This window comes from Pongo pygmaeus, chromosome 13, assembly GCF_028885625.2.
Source record: "Pongo pygmaeus isolate AG05252 chromosome 13, NHGRI_mPonPyg2-v2.0_pri, whole genome shotgun sequence".
Classification (NCBI taxonomy): Eukaryota; Metazoa; Chordata; class Mammalia; order Primates; family Hominidae; genus Pongo; species Pongo pygmaeus.
The window spans coordinates 90,645,662-90,663,508 of record NC_072386.2 but is presented as its reverse complement, the minus strand read 5'-3'; the positions used below and the strand labels follow the sequence as shown (position 1 = coordinate 90,663,508).

Sequence of the window (17,847 nt, the reverse complement as noted above, 5' to 3'; positions counted from 1 at the left end):
CTCTTGAAGGGATATACCTTTTGGAAATAATCCAGATTTTAAAATCTGCTCTCCAGCACTTGGAGATGACAAGGAAGTTTGTTTCAGCCCAGGTTCTGGATGGGGTAAGGAGTCTCCCATAAGAATTTAAAACCAAAGTCTTCTTCCTTACGTGGGCTTGGTATTCATTTATTCTCAATCCATAGGAGACATTACTATAAATACTGGTCTTAGGATGGAGATATCCCAGGATGCCTCACAGAAGCAAACACAATATTGCTTTAGTGTGACATGCCCTCAACTCAGGCTGCACAAAGGGGTCCTCTGAAAATGACTTCACAATCCAAAATCACAAAATGCATGAGGAAACAATGTACCATAAGCAACAGTTAACACAATAGCAAGATCAGATCTCTCAAAACGTTAGCACACACATGTTGATTAAACACACAAAAGAAGTTTAAAATACGAGAAAAGGATTTGAAAAACAATTAAATACAACATCTAAAATGAAAAATATGCCAGGCACGGTGGCTCATGCCTGTAATCCCAGCACTTTGGGAGGCTGAGGCGGGACTCATGAGGTCAGGAGTTGAGACCAGCCTGATCACCATGGTGAAACCTCGTCTCTACTAAAAATAGAAAAATTAGCTGGGCATGGTGGCGCACGCCTGTAGTCCCAGCTACTTGGGAGGCTGAGGCAGGAGAATCGCTTGAACCCGGGAGGCAGAGGTTGCAGTGAGCTGAGACTGCACCACTGCACTCCAGCCTGGGTGACAGCAAGACTCCATCTCAAAAAATAAAAATAAAAATCTTAATAAAACAGGCACATAGATTATCCAGATAATGTGTTTTCAGAAACAGACTTTAAAATAACTGTTCTGGCTGGGTGCAGTGGCCCAGCACCTTGGGAGGCTGAGGCAAGAGGATTGCTTGAGCCAAGTCTGAGACAAGCCTGGACAACATAGTGAGACCCCATTTCTAAAAAAAAAAAAAAAAAAAAAACAACAAAAAACAATCATCCAGACATGGTAGTGCATGCCTGTAGTCCCAGCTACTCAGAAGGCTGAGGTGAAAGGTCGCTTGAGGCTGGGAGGTTGAGGGTGCAGTGAGCTATTTGTGCCACTGCACTCCAGCCTGAGCAACAGAGTGAGACTATGTCTCAATAATGTAAAATATTATTAAGTGCAAAAGAGCTATCTAAACTATACTACTCTTCATGTAAGAAAGAAAGGGATGGGCTGGGCGTGGTGGCTCAGCCTGTAATCCCAGCACTTTGGGAGGCCGAGGTGGGCAGATCACCTGAGGTCGGGAGTTCGAGACCAGCCTGACCAACGTGGAGAAACCCTGTCTCTACTAAAAATACAAAAAAATTAGCTGGGCATGGTGGCGCATGCCTGTAATCCCAGCTACTTGGGAGGCTGAGGCAGGAGAATCACTTGAACCCAGGAGGCAGAGGTTGCCGTGAGCCAAGATTGCGCCACTGCACTCCAGCCTAGGCAACAAGAGCGAAACTCTGTCTCAAAGAAAGAAAGAAAGAAAGGGATATAAGAAAATATACCTGTATCTGCTCATTTGTGCAAAAGAAATATAGAAAACATAAAGCAAAAACTAAAGAAATTGGTTACCTGCAGGAGTTGAGTGGGAAAGAGGTGGAAAGAAAGGAGAAATGGGAGTTGGATAGCAGAGATGAAGAGGGAGTGACACTTCTCTGACTCCACCTTTTTGTATAGCTCTGACTCTTAGAGCTGTTACAATGTTTCACATATGTGCCCCCCCCAAAACAAAAAACTAAAACTACAAGATACCACTACATACCTATTAGAATGGCAAAAATCCAAAACAGTGACAAAACCAAATGCTGGTGGAGATGTGGAGCAATAAGAACTTTCATTCATTGCTGGTAGGAATGCAAAATGGTACATCCACTTTGGAAGACAGTTTGGCAGTTTCTTACAAAACTAAACATATTCTTACATAAGATCCAGCAATCACACTCCTTTACATTTACTCAAATAAGTTGAAAACTTATGTCCATACAAGCTGCACACAGATGTTATAGTAGCTTTATTCATAACGGCCAAAACATGGAAGCAACCAAGATGTTTCTTCAGTAGGTGAATGGATAAACTGGGTAACATGCAGTTTCTGCCTTCTCTCAAGAGTACTGCTCTGAGAACAATATATGTAAGGAAGATAGTCTAACCTACTGGAGAACAAAAGACCATATAGAAGAGAATAGAGACAGCCAACAGCCACCACCAATTGCCAGATATATGAAGGCAGCCATCTTGGCCATATCTTGTGCAAATTCTATCAACCTCATGAGTGGGCCCAGGTGATCAAGAAGAGGAACTGCCCAGGTAGCCCACGGGACTGTGAGAAATAATAAACTTCTGTTGTTTTAAGCCACTTAGTTTTGGGAGTGGTTTATTATGCCACAAGAGATAACCAACACAGATATTTGTATCTATAAAAGAGAGGTGCTGTCTTAAAATATAAAATCCAGGGTATTGACTTTGGACTGGTTGGTGAGCAGAAGCTGGGAAGGCAATGAAGAGACTGCTGGTGAAGGCTTGAAGAGCAGAAAAGAAATTGCTGTTGGAATCTAGAGAGAAGTGAACCTTGTTATTCAGTGGCAGAATTAACTGGCAAAATTGTCACCTGCAGTAACATAGAAGATAGAAAATATACCTAATGGAGCTGTAGATACGGTTCAGGAGGTTTCCAGGTGTAATGTAGAACAAAATGTCAACTGCTTTTTAAGCTACATATGACAAAGTATGGGGAGAAAACAAATAAAATGAAGGAAAAACTGCTCCGTTTGCAAGCAAAATTTAGAGATAATGTAAAGATCCCAGGATGTGCTGGGTTAGAAAATAAAACTATTTTAACATTTTTATTCTTTCCAGCCAGCAAAAGAGTCTCATAGGCCTCAGCATAAAGATCAAATCAGGGCAGACACAATGACTAACACTTATAAAATCCCAGCCCTTTGGGAGGCCAAGGCAGGTGGATTGCTTGAGTCCAGGAGTTTGAGACCAGCCTGGGCAACATGATGAAATCTCATCTCTACAAAAAAGAAATGCAAAAAATTAGCCAGGCATGGTAGCACACACCTATGGTCCCAGCTACCTGGAGGCTGAGATGGGGGGATCACTTGAACCTGGGAGGCAGAGGTTGCACTGAGCTGTGATTGCACCACTGCAGTCCAGCCTGGGTGACAGGGTGAGACCCTGTCTTAAAAAAAAAAAAAAAAAAAGGATGGTTGTACAACCCTTTATTAAGACTCAAAAATATTTAAGGTGGTACATAATAGTTCCTCTCAGCTCGACAAAAAAATTTCTAAGAATCTCAACGGCATTTTCCCACAGAAATCTAAGCCACTCAAATTAGAGCAAATCTTGTTTGAAAAATAATGGATGTGGCTTTTGAAATATGAAATGAATCCAATCAGATTCACAGGAAACCCATGAAGTTTTTGAGATAATCACATTATTGTGTCACAAGCTTGAACTGGTGACACAGTTCAAGTCAAAAAGAAGCCTCTGGGGCCCCAGTATCCTATAGTCAGGAGATAGGCTGAGAAAGCTACTCAGCTGCAAACATGGGCATTTATTAGGAAAAGGAAGGACTTCTCAGAGAGCAGAGCCAAGAATTCAGGTAGCAGAGCCAGGAGACATGGAGAACAATGGAATAGGAAGCCACCAGGAGTAAAATGAGACCCTAATCAAGGAATATTTACCTCAGAGTAGGGGCCCTGGTAAAATGTGACTAGCTGGTTTTCAGAATTGCTACAGACTAATGGATGCTATACGCCTCCTATTCCACCCCCTTTTGTCTACTGTGGTTATTCTGTTCCTGTCTTACCACTGTTTATTGGGTGTGGGGGGTGTTGATAATGTATCTTTTTGGCTGATTGGTCTCTGAATCAGAAAGAGTCCCAGCTGGTGAACCTGAACCACATCTAGTTCATGTCTTAAAATCCTAGACTTCAAGTGTGATGAGATAATCAGGATGAGATTTTGGGGTACTGAGATAGGGATGTATTAGTCTGTTCCTACACTGCTATAAAGAACTACCTGAGACTGGGTAATTTATAAAGAAAAGAGGTTTAATCGACTCACAGTTCCACAGGCCTAACAGGAAGCACGACTGGGAGGCCTCAGGAAACCTATAATCATGGTGGGAGGCAAAGGGGAAGCAAGCACCTTCTTCACATGGTAGCAGGAGAGAGCGTGAGCGAGGGGGGAGGTGCCACACACATTTAAACCATGAGATCTTGTAAGAATTCACTATCATGATCCAATCACCTCCCACCAAGTCCCTCCCCAAACATTGGGAATTTGGGTGGGGACACAGAGCCAATCCATATCAAGGGGTAAGAATACCTTGCATGTGGGAGGAATGTGAATAATCTGTGACCAAATAGGAACTATGATAGATTGTTTAATAGCCAAAAATTCCTCCCATCTTAGTATGCACAAAGGTGGAATCTATTTCTCGACATCATTTGGTCTGGGATGGTCTCGTAACTTGATTTGATCAATATAATGTGGGCAAATTCTAGCGTCTATTTCTCAAGAGGTCTTGTGGCTTTTATCTTTGCTTTCTGAAAATGCTGTCCTGAGACCACAATGTAAGGAAGCCAGTCTAGTCTACTGGAGGATGAAAACCATGTAAAACAGAGTCAAGGAATCCCATCTGACAGCCAGCATCAATTGCTAGACATTCAAGTCAGTATATCTTAGACATGGAATTCCACTGACTCTCCACCTGAATGTAGACACATGAGTGAGACCAGATGAAGCCTGTAAACAAACTTCCTAACCAAAATAGAATCATAAAAATTAAATTGTCATTGTTCAAAGTCACTTCATTTTTGTGTGGTTTGTTATACAGCAGTAGATAATGGAAGCAACCCTGCTCTTACAGATCTTGCAGTTTGGTGGAAAAAATGACAAGTAAACCAGTAATAACAGTAAAAAGTGATGATCTTTATAAGAGGGAAGTATAGAAGTATGGAAGCAATAGCAGGAAACTATAGCCTCCTTTAGTGGGGAGATACTGGTTGAACAGAAGAAGAAACATTATCCCTGATATCTAAAAAATAAGGTAGAGGGAGTGGCATCTGCAAAGGCCCCAAGCTAAGAAAGAACTCAAGGAAGTTCAACATGGCTGTCACATTATGGGAGCTTAATTAAAGCTGGTTGGATGAATAAATGAATGAATATGTAGCAAAGCATCATGAGTATATAATCCTTAAGGATTACACTGTAAAGTGGATTATGGAATTATATTCCAGAAATGTTTATATTCATTTTACATATATATATTTTTTGAGATAGAGTCTCACTGTCACCCAGGCTGGAGTGCAGTGATGCGATCTTGGCTCACTGCAACTTCCGCCTCTCAGGTTCAAGCAATTCTTGTGATTCAGCCTCCTGAGTTGCGTGCACCACGATGCCTGGCTAATTTTTGTATTTTTAGTAGAGACAGAGTTTCGCCAAGTTGGCCAGGCTGGTCTTGAACTCCTGGCCTCAAGTAATCCACCTGCCCCAGCCTCCCAAAGTGTTGGGATTACAGGTGTGAGTCACTGCACCCGGACTGTAGTCATTTTATGTATACTTTTCTGTAGTTGTTCTTGGCTAGATTAATGAGTGGCTCAATAATAATAGTTACTGAAAACCTATGATGAGTTATGGGCTATAACAAGTACACTACATGAATTATTTCTATCTATAGCTACCTTGCGGTATAGAAAGTATACCCTCACTTTATAGCTAAGGAAGTTAAGGTTCAAAGAAACAGATTGAACTGTCCAAGCCCTGAATTCAGTAATCATGAAGTTCCAGAGCCCCTTTCTGAGAAAGTCCATAAGGTCAGGGCTATTTTCATAATACGAAGACATTATTCGCCTTTTTCACTGTGTTGGCATTTGCATTTAGATTTTGGGAAAGCTCCTGCCATTCTCTAACTTTTATAAGAGTAGCTCAATGTGTTTAAATTGCTTCGTGCAAACAATAGGGTTCGTGCTGCACACCTTTCCTTCTGGGGGTCTGGAATTTTGGCATATGCTAGGCAGAGGGTATCTATGTGACTGACTCCATATTAAAAAACCTGGAGTCCTAGGTTCATGTGAGCTTTCTTTGTCAACAAAAGGTTGTCTGACTGGTTGTTACAATTTATTGCAGAAGGAATTAAACCTGTTGTGTGTGACTCCACTGGGAGAGAGCCGTTGGAAGCTTGTGCCTAATTTCCTCTGGACATTGCTCCATACACCTTTTCTCTTTGCTCATTTTGCTTTGTGTCCCTTTGTTATAATAAATCCTAACTGAGAGTACAACTATATGCTGAGTCCCCCTAGTAAATCCTCCAACTTCACCAAACCTGGTGGTAGTCCTGGGGATGGGGATCATGGGGATCCCTGACACACAAGTAAACTCTAAATAGGATAAACTGCAAAAACCCATGCCAAGACACATCATATTAAACTTCTGAAAGCTAATGATAAATTTTAAAATCTTGAAAGCAGCCAGAGAGAAATGACATATTACCTAGAACTATTACTGAGAAACACCAATTTGAATGACAGTGGATTTCTCAGCTGAAACCATGGAAGCCAAAAGGAAATGGCACAATATTTTTCAAGTGCTAAAGAAAAGAGCTGCCAACCATGAATTCTATATCTGGCTTAATGATTCTTCAGGAATCAAATAAAAGCATTCTCAAAGGCAAACTGAAAGAATTTGTTGCTAGCAGACATACCCTTAAAGATGGGCCATAGAAAGCTCTTCATACGGAAAGGAAATGATACAAGAATCTTAGAGCATCAGGAAGGAAGAAGAAACAACAGAAGAGCAGAAATACGGGCGGGCGCATAAAATGTTATTTCCTTTGTGAGTTTTATAAATTGTATTTCATGATTGAAACAAAATTTGTAACACCATCCGATACCTAAGCAATGAAAGTTAAAAGTGGACAAGATAAATGGAAGTGAGGTTTTCACACTTCACTCTAAAAAAGAAAACAAAAAACCATAAATCAATCAAGATAGAATTTTTAAAAATGCTGAAGTAACCTACAGGAAGGGAAAAAAAGAGAAAGAACCGAGAACCAGAGGAAACAAGTAGAACACAAATCATAAAGTGGCAGTCCTAAGTGCTAATATAACAATTATCTTAAGTGTAATTGGTCTAAATACACCAATCAAAAAAGCCCACAGTCCATGGGCCGGCAGGAGATGACAAAGGCAATACACCTACCATTTGGCCTTCTGGAGTTTGTTCCCTGCAAATCTGAGGAAACATGCTGCTCCTTCTGGAGGGCTCTGCCTAGAGACCCTCCTGGAGATCCTCTGCTGTCTCTTGGCTCAGGGCCTTGGGCCACGTTGCCAGCAGGAGGCTGCTTGCTGGGGGCCCGGCTCTGCCTGCTGGGCACATCCTGGGTGCTGGGCAGACAGGGAAGGGCCTGGGGTCTGCAGGAATCTGGGCTCCACCTTCCTTTTTGCTGTTCTGCCTCTTTTCGTTTGTTTTCTTCCTCTCGCTTTCTGGAAGCAAAGCCAAAGAGGAAGAGGAAAAAATTTAAAGAGTATCACCTGCTCAAGTCTCTGCATGAGTTTAAATTTTAAGAGGAGCTACTACATCACAGGAGATATTTGGAAATTTGTATTTTCCAAGAGCAGTCTTTTCTCCAGATAAAATAAAAACCATCTCTTTTACACCAGGCCTTATAGCCCAAAAGATGATGGAGCTGAAAAGTTTATAGATCAGTCTTTGTGCTGTTGAGACACATGACGATAACCAGGCAACTTTTCTGTGTGAAACATAACACATTCCCAACGGTGTATATGCCCCAAGCTTATGTGTGATCCCTGGAGCTACCTGTAACTCCACCCGTTTTTCTCCTGTTTCAGAAAGCACACCAGAATGCTACTGAGAATGACAGTCAAAGGGATAACCTTGAATCTGCTCTATTCATTTAAAAAAGCCCATTGGCAAACCTTAATGATCATATAAAAAGTCACTTGCAAAGTACCTTGCCAGTGATTAAAACACACCTGTGAGTTGCAAATGCTGCCTTTGACAGCTCTAGCGAAGGAGTCAAATCCACTCATTTTACAGATGAGACCCAGAAGGTAGGGTGATTTTCAAAAAGTCACACATAAGTAGCTGGTGGCAAAGCTGGAACCCTTGGGTAGCAAGAGAACAGACAAGGGCTGGGGAGGAGGGACCTGTCTAAAGATGAGTAGCAGGGCGAGACAGGTGGGTCTGAGGTGGCTCAGAAAGGTAGCCCAGGCCCCTAACTCAGGACAAAGGGGCCTAGTTAGGGGCAGGATTTGTCTGACCATTGCTGTTAACTTGTAGGGATTCCCAAGGGAAAGACAGGAGGAAAAACTTAATTTCTGAGTCTCTCTCTGCTGGGCACTGAAGATAGAGAAATGATGACCGCAGATTTCAGGTCCTCCCCTGAGGAATCTTCTGTGTAGAAGGGGACAGCCAGGAAAACAAAGACCCAATTTATGATGGAAGAAATGTTATATTTTGTATTTATTTATCTTTTTAAAGACAGGGTCTTTTACCTAGGCTAGAGTGCACTGTGCAGTGGTACCTTCTTAGCACATTCCAGCCTTGAACTCCCGGGCTCAAGCAATCCTCCCACCTCAGCCTCCCGAGTAGCATGCACCACCACACTTGGATAATTTTTAAATTTTTTGTAGAGATGTGTGTGTGTGTGTGGGGGGGTCTCACTTTGTTGCCCAGGCTGGTTTTGAACTCCTGGCCTCAAGCTATCCCCCAGCTTTGGCCTCCCAAAGGGTTGGGATTACAGGCGTGAGCCACCGCGCCCGGCTGAAAAGGACTTTAGTTCTGTGCTCCTCACACTTTATTGGGCCGAATCACCTGGTGTCTTGGTAATTATGGATTCCGACTTAGGCTGGGGAGAACTCAAGGTTTTGCATTTCTAGCAAGCACCCAGGTGATCCAGGTGTTCCTGGCCCTCTGGCCACACCTTGAGTAGCCAGGCTTAAGAGCACAGGAAAGTCTAATATGGACTGTTTATTATACCACTAGATGGAATGAAACATACAATATGAAATGTGATTCTCCACAATGACACCAACTTTTTGTAAGGCCCACCTTGCTCACACATGAACATGCCTTCTTTATAGGCAACCTGACAAATTGCAGGGCTAAGGATCAGACACGGAAGCATGAGACAAGGCGGAGACCCTAAGCCTCCAAGCAGTCATAGAATCCAGACTGCCACGGACTACGGCATTTGAAGCAAAGCTTATTTAGATCTCAAGCGACAGGAAAGCCCCAGCTGACATATATCTCGGTTACATTTTGATTTAAAACCTTGTCAACTTGTTAAATTCCCCTTCTGAAGCTCTTTCTTCCTGTATGGAGTAGCCCCTGATCTGGGGTCCAAGCTTGCTTATCTAATAGTTTTCTACTAAGTCTCATTACCGAGAACATGGCCAGATGGGTCGTGCTAACTCCTGTACAGCTCTAGTGTTTTTATTCGACTCTGGTTTTGTGACATCTTTACCACCTGCTAATGACTGTGGTCTACAGGCCAGCTGGACAGCCTGTCATCTCGGAGCCTGAGATTCATACAGATGCGAGCAGGTGCCATTTCAGTGTGATCTCTCTGGGACAAGGCTGCTTTTCAGAAGAAGGTGGAAGCATCTGGGTGGCTGAAGTGCTGCTAATAGATTTAATAGCCTTGCTCCAGGAAGGCAGAGGAAGTGCTGCGCTTTTTATCAGCACCGATGAGCAGGGCTGTTTTAACAGAATGATATTGGCTCTTTAGACAGACACATGTGGGTGGTTGTCTGGGTTGGCATCTATATGGATCTCACTGCCATTAAGGGGGACTCTGAGGTGCTAAATTAGACTTTGTTATTTGAGCAGTCTCCTCTTTCTTTTTAGGAAACCAAACAGCTCTCTTGTTCAATTCCAAGAAGCCTCTCTGTAGCCAGCCCCGGGGCAAACCTTACCACTGCAGACCTTTCTGGGCCTTCAACAAAGGCAGCCACATGAGGAACAGGGGATCTAGCCTTTTAAACTGATCAGTACATCCAGAAAGCAAGAGGGCTTTGGCTTCTGGAGATTGCTTTGGAGGGGGGATACCAGGGGGGTGATTTTTCATTTTGGTAGAACTAAGTAAGCAGAATTAGGAGACAGAATGCAATCATCTGAATGAATAATTAGCCCCTGGTCTTATAAATATAATTAATGTTTTTTAAATTGATGCATTTTGCATTAAAAAAATCTTCCAGGTGGCACATGGCCCACAACTGTGAAGTTCTTCAGACCAGTGGTTCTTTGATGTAATAGCAGTGATCATTGGGAAAAAAACGGAGTGGGATTAAAACTGGAAATTATGCATAACCTGTATCCTATTTTATCTATATTGCTGCCTTAAAACTGAAGCAGCAGTAGCAACAACAACACCACACACAATTCAGCTTCTGAGAGTTGAATGTGACCCCACATATATGTGTCTCCCTGGGGAAAAGGTCCAGAACCATTGCTCATAGTGTAAGAGTTTGAAGAAAACAGTTTATTGAGGGTGACACCCTCATTTGGTAGATAAGAAAACAGGCAGAGAGGTAAGTGACTTACCCAAGGCTACATGGTAAATTACAGACAGAGCCAAGATAGAACTCAGCTGCTTTATCTCCTGGTAAAATTCATCCCCATGACAGAATTGTTTTTAAAAATGTCACCTAATCTTCCATTATTTAAAAAATTAATTGGGTCATACAAAGAAGCTGGGGATGCCACTTCAAACTAACCATTAGCAGCATTTAAAAACGAGCTTTCTTTTTTATTTTTATTTTTAGAAACAGGGTCTCACTCTGTCACCTAGGCTGGAATGCAGTGGTGCAATCATAGCTCATTGTAACCTTGAACTTTTAGGCTAATTTTTTAAAAAAATTTTTGTAGAGACAAGGTCTCCCTGTGTTGCCCAGGCTTGTCTTCAACTCCTGGCCTCAAGTGATCCTCCCACCTCAGCCTCTCAAAGGGCTGGGATTACAGGTGTTGAGCCACCACACTCAGCCATAACTAGCTTTCAATGTAGTGTTTAGTCCTTAGCTCTTAGATTCAATAATTGTCCTGAAATTTCAATGTTTTTTTCTTAAGTTATGATGAAATGTCAAAGATCTTTAATCATTAAGGTGTGCTATGTTATAAAGATCTATTTTACTTGTAAAGTTTAGAAAAAAATCAGAAAAAGATTATTCTAGTTGATATGAAAAATTAAAAAAGTTCTATGACACAGTAAGCAACATTTCTGCAGGAAAATTATTAACACGGCAGAATATTAGTGGATAAACTAGTCCCACCTTTCACTCTCTTTTTTTTTCCTACTATGTGAAGAGAAATTGGCTAGACGACAGCTTCTAATGGGCTGCCAATTTAGTCTAGTTTGTATTGTCTCTTTTAGAGCAATTTTTGCAGCTCTTCAGAGGCTTACAGGATAAGAAAATGAGAAAGTCAACTGGGGATCAAATCTTTGACAACATGTGTTTCAGGTCCTGTGCTCCACAGGGTGAAGAGGAGTTTCCAGACTATCAGCTGATGGGACTGGGGCTGTCTACCCAGGGAAGAAAAGATTTACAGGACACAACGCTGCTTCACATTGCTGGAGGATTATTGTGAGGCAGAGATATTCCCCCAAAGCCCCCTAAAACCAAATCTAAGACCCACAGATAGAAATTTTTACAAACTACTAGCCTGGATGAAAATTTAGCAAGAAAACGGCTAAAAAGAAGGTGAGTGATCAGAAATTTTAACAAATTTTAACAAAAGCTGATCAAGGGCAGTAACTTAAATGACTTGAATGTACGATGGCTTCAGCATCTCAGGAGTGGATGTATCTGTTTGCGCAATATGGCAAACTCTCTACTCTGGCCCTGCACAGTTGGAGTTATGAAAGTTGATATTTTTTCTACCCCACCATGTGCCTTCTAAATACTGTGACCCACAAGAGAGTTCTATTTGCCCACTTTTGACACGAATAAATTAATTCTATCAGACACTGCAGAAACAGGCAGGCTCTTTCCCATCCCATGAATATTCAGGTTTCCATTGCCATGAATACAAGACCTAGTGAGGTCTGAGAGATGTGATTAAAATGCTTCCACCGAAAAGAGAAGTCTAGTTAGTGTGTTCCGTTGTACTGATTTAACCCAGCTTTGCCTAAATGCTGCCATTCTAGTTAATTGTCCTGGTGTAGGCTAGGGACCAATCAATATTTGTAACTTTCTCAAGGATTTAGGAGAATATTGGTGTGCTCTGTTCTGTTAGTTTTGAGGGTAATAGGAAGAGTGTTATTGAATTATATTATAGAATTGATAATGGTGGCTTGCTTGGCACCACTCTCTTAATGAATGGGATCAACAGTGGCATAATTGAATGAGCCAGATGGTTATTCAATCAGATGGTTACTAGCATCTGGGGACAGCCTCTAGCATGGGCTTGGCTGGTAGGAGGATTCCCTTGAACCAAGTAATGGTAGGTAGCTTGGCCTTGAGACTTAGATTCATGTGCCATCTCTCTTCCTTACTAGCTGTGCGACTTCAGGCAGGCTAACCTCTGTGTGCCCATCTCCGCACTTATGAAATGAGATTAAGGACAGCTGTCATGTCTACTTTTTAATATTTATCTATATTTGTATATCTAAAATCCACATTATTCAATCTGGCTTCCATTTCTTATGGGTATGTTTTTGGTTCCTACAGACAAATTAACGTCAACTATTTGGCTAAGCTTCCTTATATCTTCTAAGCAAGAAATAGGGTATTTACCTGCAGTTGTTCTTCCCAATATTCTCTAAATCTGGCAGGGATAAGACTTGTAAACAGTTTGAGTCTAAGAAGTTTACAGAATCATGGTTTCATTTTCAAGTACAGACAGCGGTGAGCCCCTTTGCTCTAGTCTTTCTTTTTAAAATCAGAACACAGACTGTTATAATCTGTCAAATGATAATTTTCTCATGAGCAATATTCAGGGAGTTGGAAAACCAAATGAATATATAAGTATGAAAGAGCATTGTGAGGATGAGTGGTATATAATGTGTTTGCTGCCTTGAGCAAGGCAAACAAGTTAAAGTTGTACACTTACAGACAGTCATAGTATAAGAACTGAAAGAGATCTGAGAGAGTATTTGGCCTAACCCTTCCGTTTGACAGATGGGGAAACTAAGGCCTACAGTGATCAATGGCTTATGTAAGGTTTTAGACCCTTTGTAGGGGAATTTACTGAACATTTATTTATTGAACGCTTACAATATACCAAACATTCTAAGGTACTAGAGATGTGGAGGTACATAACACACAGTCCCTGTTCTCAAGAAACTGACAATCAAGTCGGGGAATCAGATCCATACACTCCTGCCAACAGTGAGTTCTAGATGTGATGAGTACTAGAGAAGAAGTAACTATATAGGGCTATGGGAGGATGTGGGAGACACTCACTAATTAAACAGGGGGAGAAAAAGGCTACATGTGAAGAATGAGAGAGGAATAAACTGAGAGGTTATTTCAGGCAGAGGGAGAAGCATGCATGAGCAGAGACTCAGAAGAGATCTCAGAGACCAGCTCCTCACATAATTTTTTTTTTTTTTTTTTTTTTTGAGACAGGGTCTTTCTCTGTCTTCCAGGCTGGAGTGCAATAGTATGATGTAGCTCACTGCAGCCTTAACCTCCCTGGCTCAAGTGATCTTCCCACCTCCCTAGTAGCTGGGACTACAGGTATAAGCCACCACACACTGGCTAGTTTTAAAATTTTTTGGTAGAGATGGGGTCTCACTATGTCTTGAACTGCTGGGCTGGTCTCAAACTCCTGGGCTCAAGTGATCCTCTTGCCTTGGCCTCCCAAAGTGCTGTGATTATAGGCATCTTCACATAATTTTAAAAATTCCTTATATACTATCGTGGAGAGATGATAATTCCACTTCTGTTGGATCATTTCCAGTGAGAGGAAAATATTATCTCATGAGACAAAAAAGATTTAGCTCTAACCTTTTCAGTTGGTGTTGCATGGTGTCTAGGGGTTTGTCAGAATTTTATCTCTTCATTGTCACTGAATAACAGGCATAGAAATAGTTGATCTTTAACTCCCTCTCAAGGGAATAAGAAAATGTGTGTCTTAGGACCTTTGACTTACAGAATGTTAGAGCTGAGAGGGACGTCAGAGATCATTTAGTCCAGTGGTTTTTGTCTTTTTGTGTGTGACTCATGGACCCCCTTTGGAGAATGTGATAAAAAAAACTATAGATCCTCTCCCGCAAAATGCATATGTGCTCCTGACACACAAAATGCTGTGTACAATTTCAGGTATCCATGGATCCCTGAAGCCCATCTTGAATTAAGAAAACTTCTTTCCATTTTACTGATGAAAATCTGAGGCTCAGAGAAGTGGAATGGCATGAAATAGATCTATGGAAGTAATTCCCCATGGGCCAGATGGCTTTGTGAGCAGATGAGTCAGACACATGGGCCAACCATTAACAATCTGGTGATGTTCACGGGAGCATTGACTAATTACCAAGTGAAAAGGAGATGAGCAGTAGCAATGGAAGTGTTATGAGCAGTTTTTTAAAAATCTGAAAGTTGGTTTATGAAAAAGGATTTAGATTTTTCTCTTTGGCTTCCAGGGGTAGCTTCAAGACCAAAGGGTAGAAAAGAACTTTTGCTAGACAGAACCCTCCACTAATGGAATATGCTATCTTGAGAGGTACAGGACTTCTTGCACTTGACTTTTTGGGGACACAGAACAACCTCTCGTAGAAGGGACTTAAGCATCACAAGAGTTTGAACTGGGTGACCAAAACTGGACGTGACGATGAAACTCTTAGAAACATAATCACATATACTAGCCAGGAAGGAGCTCAGGTCTCCCAGTAAGTGAAGTGAAGAAAGTTCAGGATGGCTGAGACAACAGGTGGGAGGGTGGTGGTAGTGGAGAGAAATGAGACTTAGAAATGTAAGTGGAAGTGAAAGAAATGTTGAAGGATCTTACAGAGCACCATGGCTGGTACTTAAGAATGAGGGGTCTGGGCGTGGTGGCTCATGCTTGTAATCCCAGCGCTTTGGGAGGCTGAGGTGGGTGGATTGAGGTCAGGAGTTTGACACCAGCCTAGCCAACATGGTGAAACCCCATCTCTACTAAAAATACAAAAATTAGCTGGTCGTGGTGGCACACACCTGTAATCTCAGCTACTTGGGAGGCTGAGGCAGGAGAATGGCTTGAACCCAGGAGGTGGAGGTTGCAGTGAGCTGAGATCAAGCCACTGCACTCCAGCCTGGGCGACAGAGAAAGACTCTGTCTCAAAAAAAAGAAGAATGAGGGCTTGTATAGAGTGCTGGTGGCACAGAAGAATGAAAGCAAAAGGCTATCAAAGGGGGAATGCATACAATCAATGGTAGCAGCACTAGCAAGCACATAAAAAGGCCAGAAGAGAGACAGACTGTGGTGATGGGCTGCTTCCATTTGCATGTCGGTGTGTTGCAGAGTCTGAAGTTATAGTGAAAACAGGACATGCGAATGGAAACATCCAATGATCTAAAGTGTTGGCAAGTGACAAAAGCATAGCAGAAATGCCCAGTAGGCAACTGAAGATATGAGATTAGAGTTCCAGGAGGTCAGGATGTGAGACAGATTAGGGGGCTATCTACAGAGATGAATTAATTTAAAATTTAAGAGTAGGTACATTTTCAATGGAAAAAAGTATAGCATGAGTAGAAGTCTAAAAAGTTTGCCTTCAAGGCTGACTGCAGTGTGGAGATGGAATAATTTAAAAGATGTGAGAAGGGATAATCAGAGAGTTACAGGAGATCTGAGATTTAAGTGAAATAAGAACCTGGCAAAAAGCGAGCTTCAGGGAAGAAGGGTGATCAACATAAATATGGTTTTATTTTAGTGTACACTCAACTGTGTGCTTTGGAAGGTAAATTATAGTAATGTTCATGTTGGCAACAACATAGGCAGTGCAGTGTGAATTATAAAGTGCTTTTAAATTGATTATAGATATTCCTTAAATAGCATTTTCTAACATTACCTGCCTTAGTAAATATCACTATAACTTTTTCTCTCCCGGTTTCTCTTTCAGTAAATTAGAAATCACTTTACTTAAGTTTAATAAGTGCCTTTCACATCCTCATTTTGAGGAAGACGATTTCTGCCATCCTAACATAATAAACTGGGAAAGGTACACCGAGGTGACACGCTGTGCCTGGGCCAGCTTAGTCAATGAGGCAGCAGCAGCAGCAAGGACTGAGTTTAGCATCCCGATGTTTGTTTCTTCAAGCAAGAATTAAAAGCAAAATTAAACACTGACTCAGATTTTAAGAAATAACTTTTGAGAAATAGAACAAATGAAATCAGTTTCTCCACCATTTAAGTATATCTCTTAGAGATCTATAGCCTCCCTTTAGGGGACATACAAAGTCAGTTGTGTTGCCTTTGTTGAGTCCCACCTTATATTCAAGTAGATATGACTACAAATTTTGAAAATGGATTCTCACACAATAAACTGGAGTTTATGGAAACATCAGTAGAAGGAAATGCAACATTCCATCCCTTTACAGAGATCATTTACTTGCAACTCAGGATAATTTGTCATGTGTATTATCTACTTATGCTTGCCACTCACATACAGAGAACTTTTATAAGAAGGCTGGAAAAAGAGGCATGTAGAGGCTTTTAGGTTGATACTGGATTCTTTGGCAAAAGTGAAAGGAAGAGGGCATCATTAAGAGAAGAGTGCAACATAGTATTTCCTCGGATGCCATCTACTTCAGTAGCTTCAGAGTCACAGAAAATGGTATGTTTCTCTAAATCTTATTTACCGAAGGCTGACATGATGATTAGCATTCCAGTACATAGTAGTATTTAACTTCTCATTAAAATGACTTATCTTGCCTCTTATTATTACTTTTAATGATTATTTAGTACACTTATGCTTCCCCCTTGTGGGTAAGATGTAGGATTTAAGAGTTAGAAGGACTCAAGATTTAGAAACATTCAAGATACAGCCAGGAAGTTATCTTTCAAGAATCTGCCGAGGCTGGGCACAGTGGCTCATGCCTGTAGTCCCAGCATTTTGGGACGCCAAGGTGGGCAGATCACTTGAGGTCAGGAGTTCAAGACCAGCCTGGCCAACATGGCAAAACCTCATCTCTACTAAAAGTACAAAAATTAGCTGGGTGTGGTGGCACAAGCCTGTAATCTCAGCTACTTGGGAGGCTGAGTCATAAGAATCGCTTGAACCTGGGAGGTGGAGGCTGCAGTGAGTGGAGATCACGCCACTGTACTCCAGCCTGAGTGACAGCGAGAGACTGTCTCAAAAAAAAGAATCTGCCTGTCCACATCTTTATCATCAGAGTTTTTGGTATCTGTATTTGCTAATGTGATACACCGCTGCTATTTAAAATACTTCTACCCAACATATCTATCAAAGAAAAGGCAAACCTAAGTATAATCTAAAATCAATCTTTTTTTTTCTTTTGTTAGACAGAGTCTCACTCTATTGCCCAGGCTGGAGTGCAGTGGTGCCATCTGGGCTCACTGCAACCTCTGCTTCCCAGGTTCAGACAATTCTCCTGCCTCAGCCTCCCGAGTAGCTGGCATTACAGGTGCTAACCACCACGCCCAGCTAATTTTTGTATCTTTAGTAGAGATGGCGTTTCACCATTTTGGCCAGTCTGATCTTGAACTCCTGACCTCAAGTGATCCGCCTGCCTTGGCCTCCCAAAGTGCTGGGATTACAGGTGTGAGCCACCGCACCCATCTTTAAAATCAATCATTTATGTGAAATAATCAGAATGTGCAATAGGCACAGACGGCTATTTTG

At 41.7% G+C, this 17,847-nt stretch overlaps 1 protein-coding gene across 9 annotated transcripts in view; it reads right to left on the bottom strand.

Moving 5' to 3' along the window:
• INVS (inversin) overlaps positions 1-17,847 on the bottom strand; it is a 208,053-nt gene that overhangs the window by 8,903 nt on the left and 181,303 nt on the right. For all 9 annotated transcript variants that reach the window (XR_010123347.1, XR_010123346.1, XR_010123345.1 and 6 more), the window contains one exon: positions 7,245-7,528. Coding sequence is in view for 6 of the 9 variants with exons in the window: in XM_063649760.1 (XP_063505830.1) it covers positions 7,245-7,528 (284 nt within the window). In the remaining 3 variants the exon portion in view is untranslated. The remainder of the gene's footprint in view (positions 1-7,244; positions 7,529-17,847) is intronic.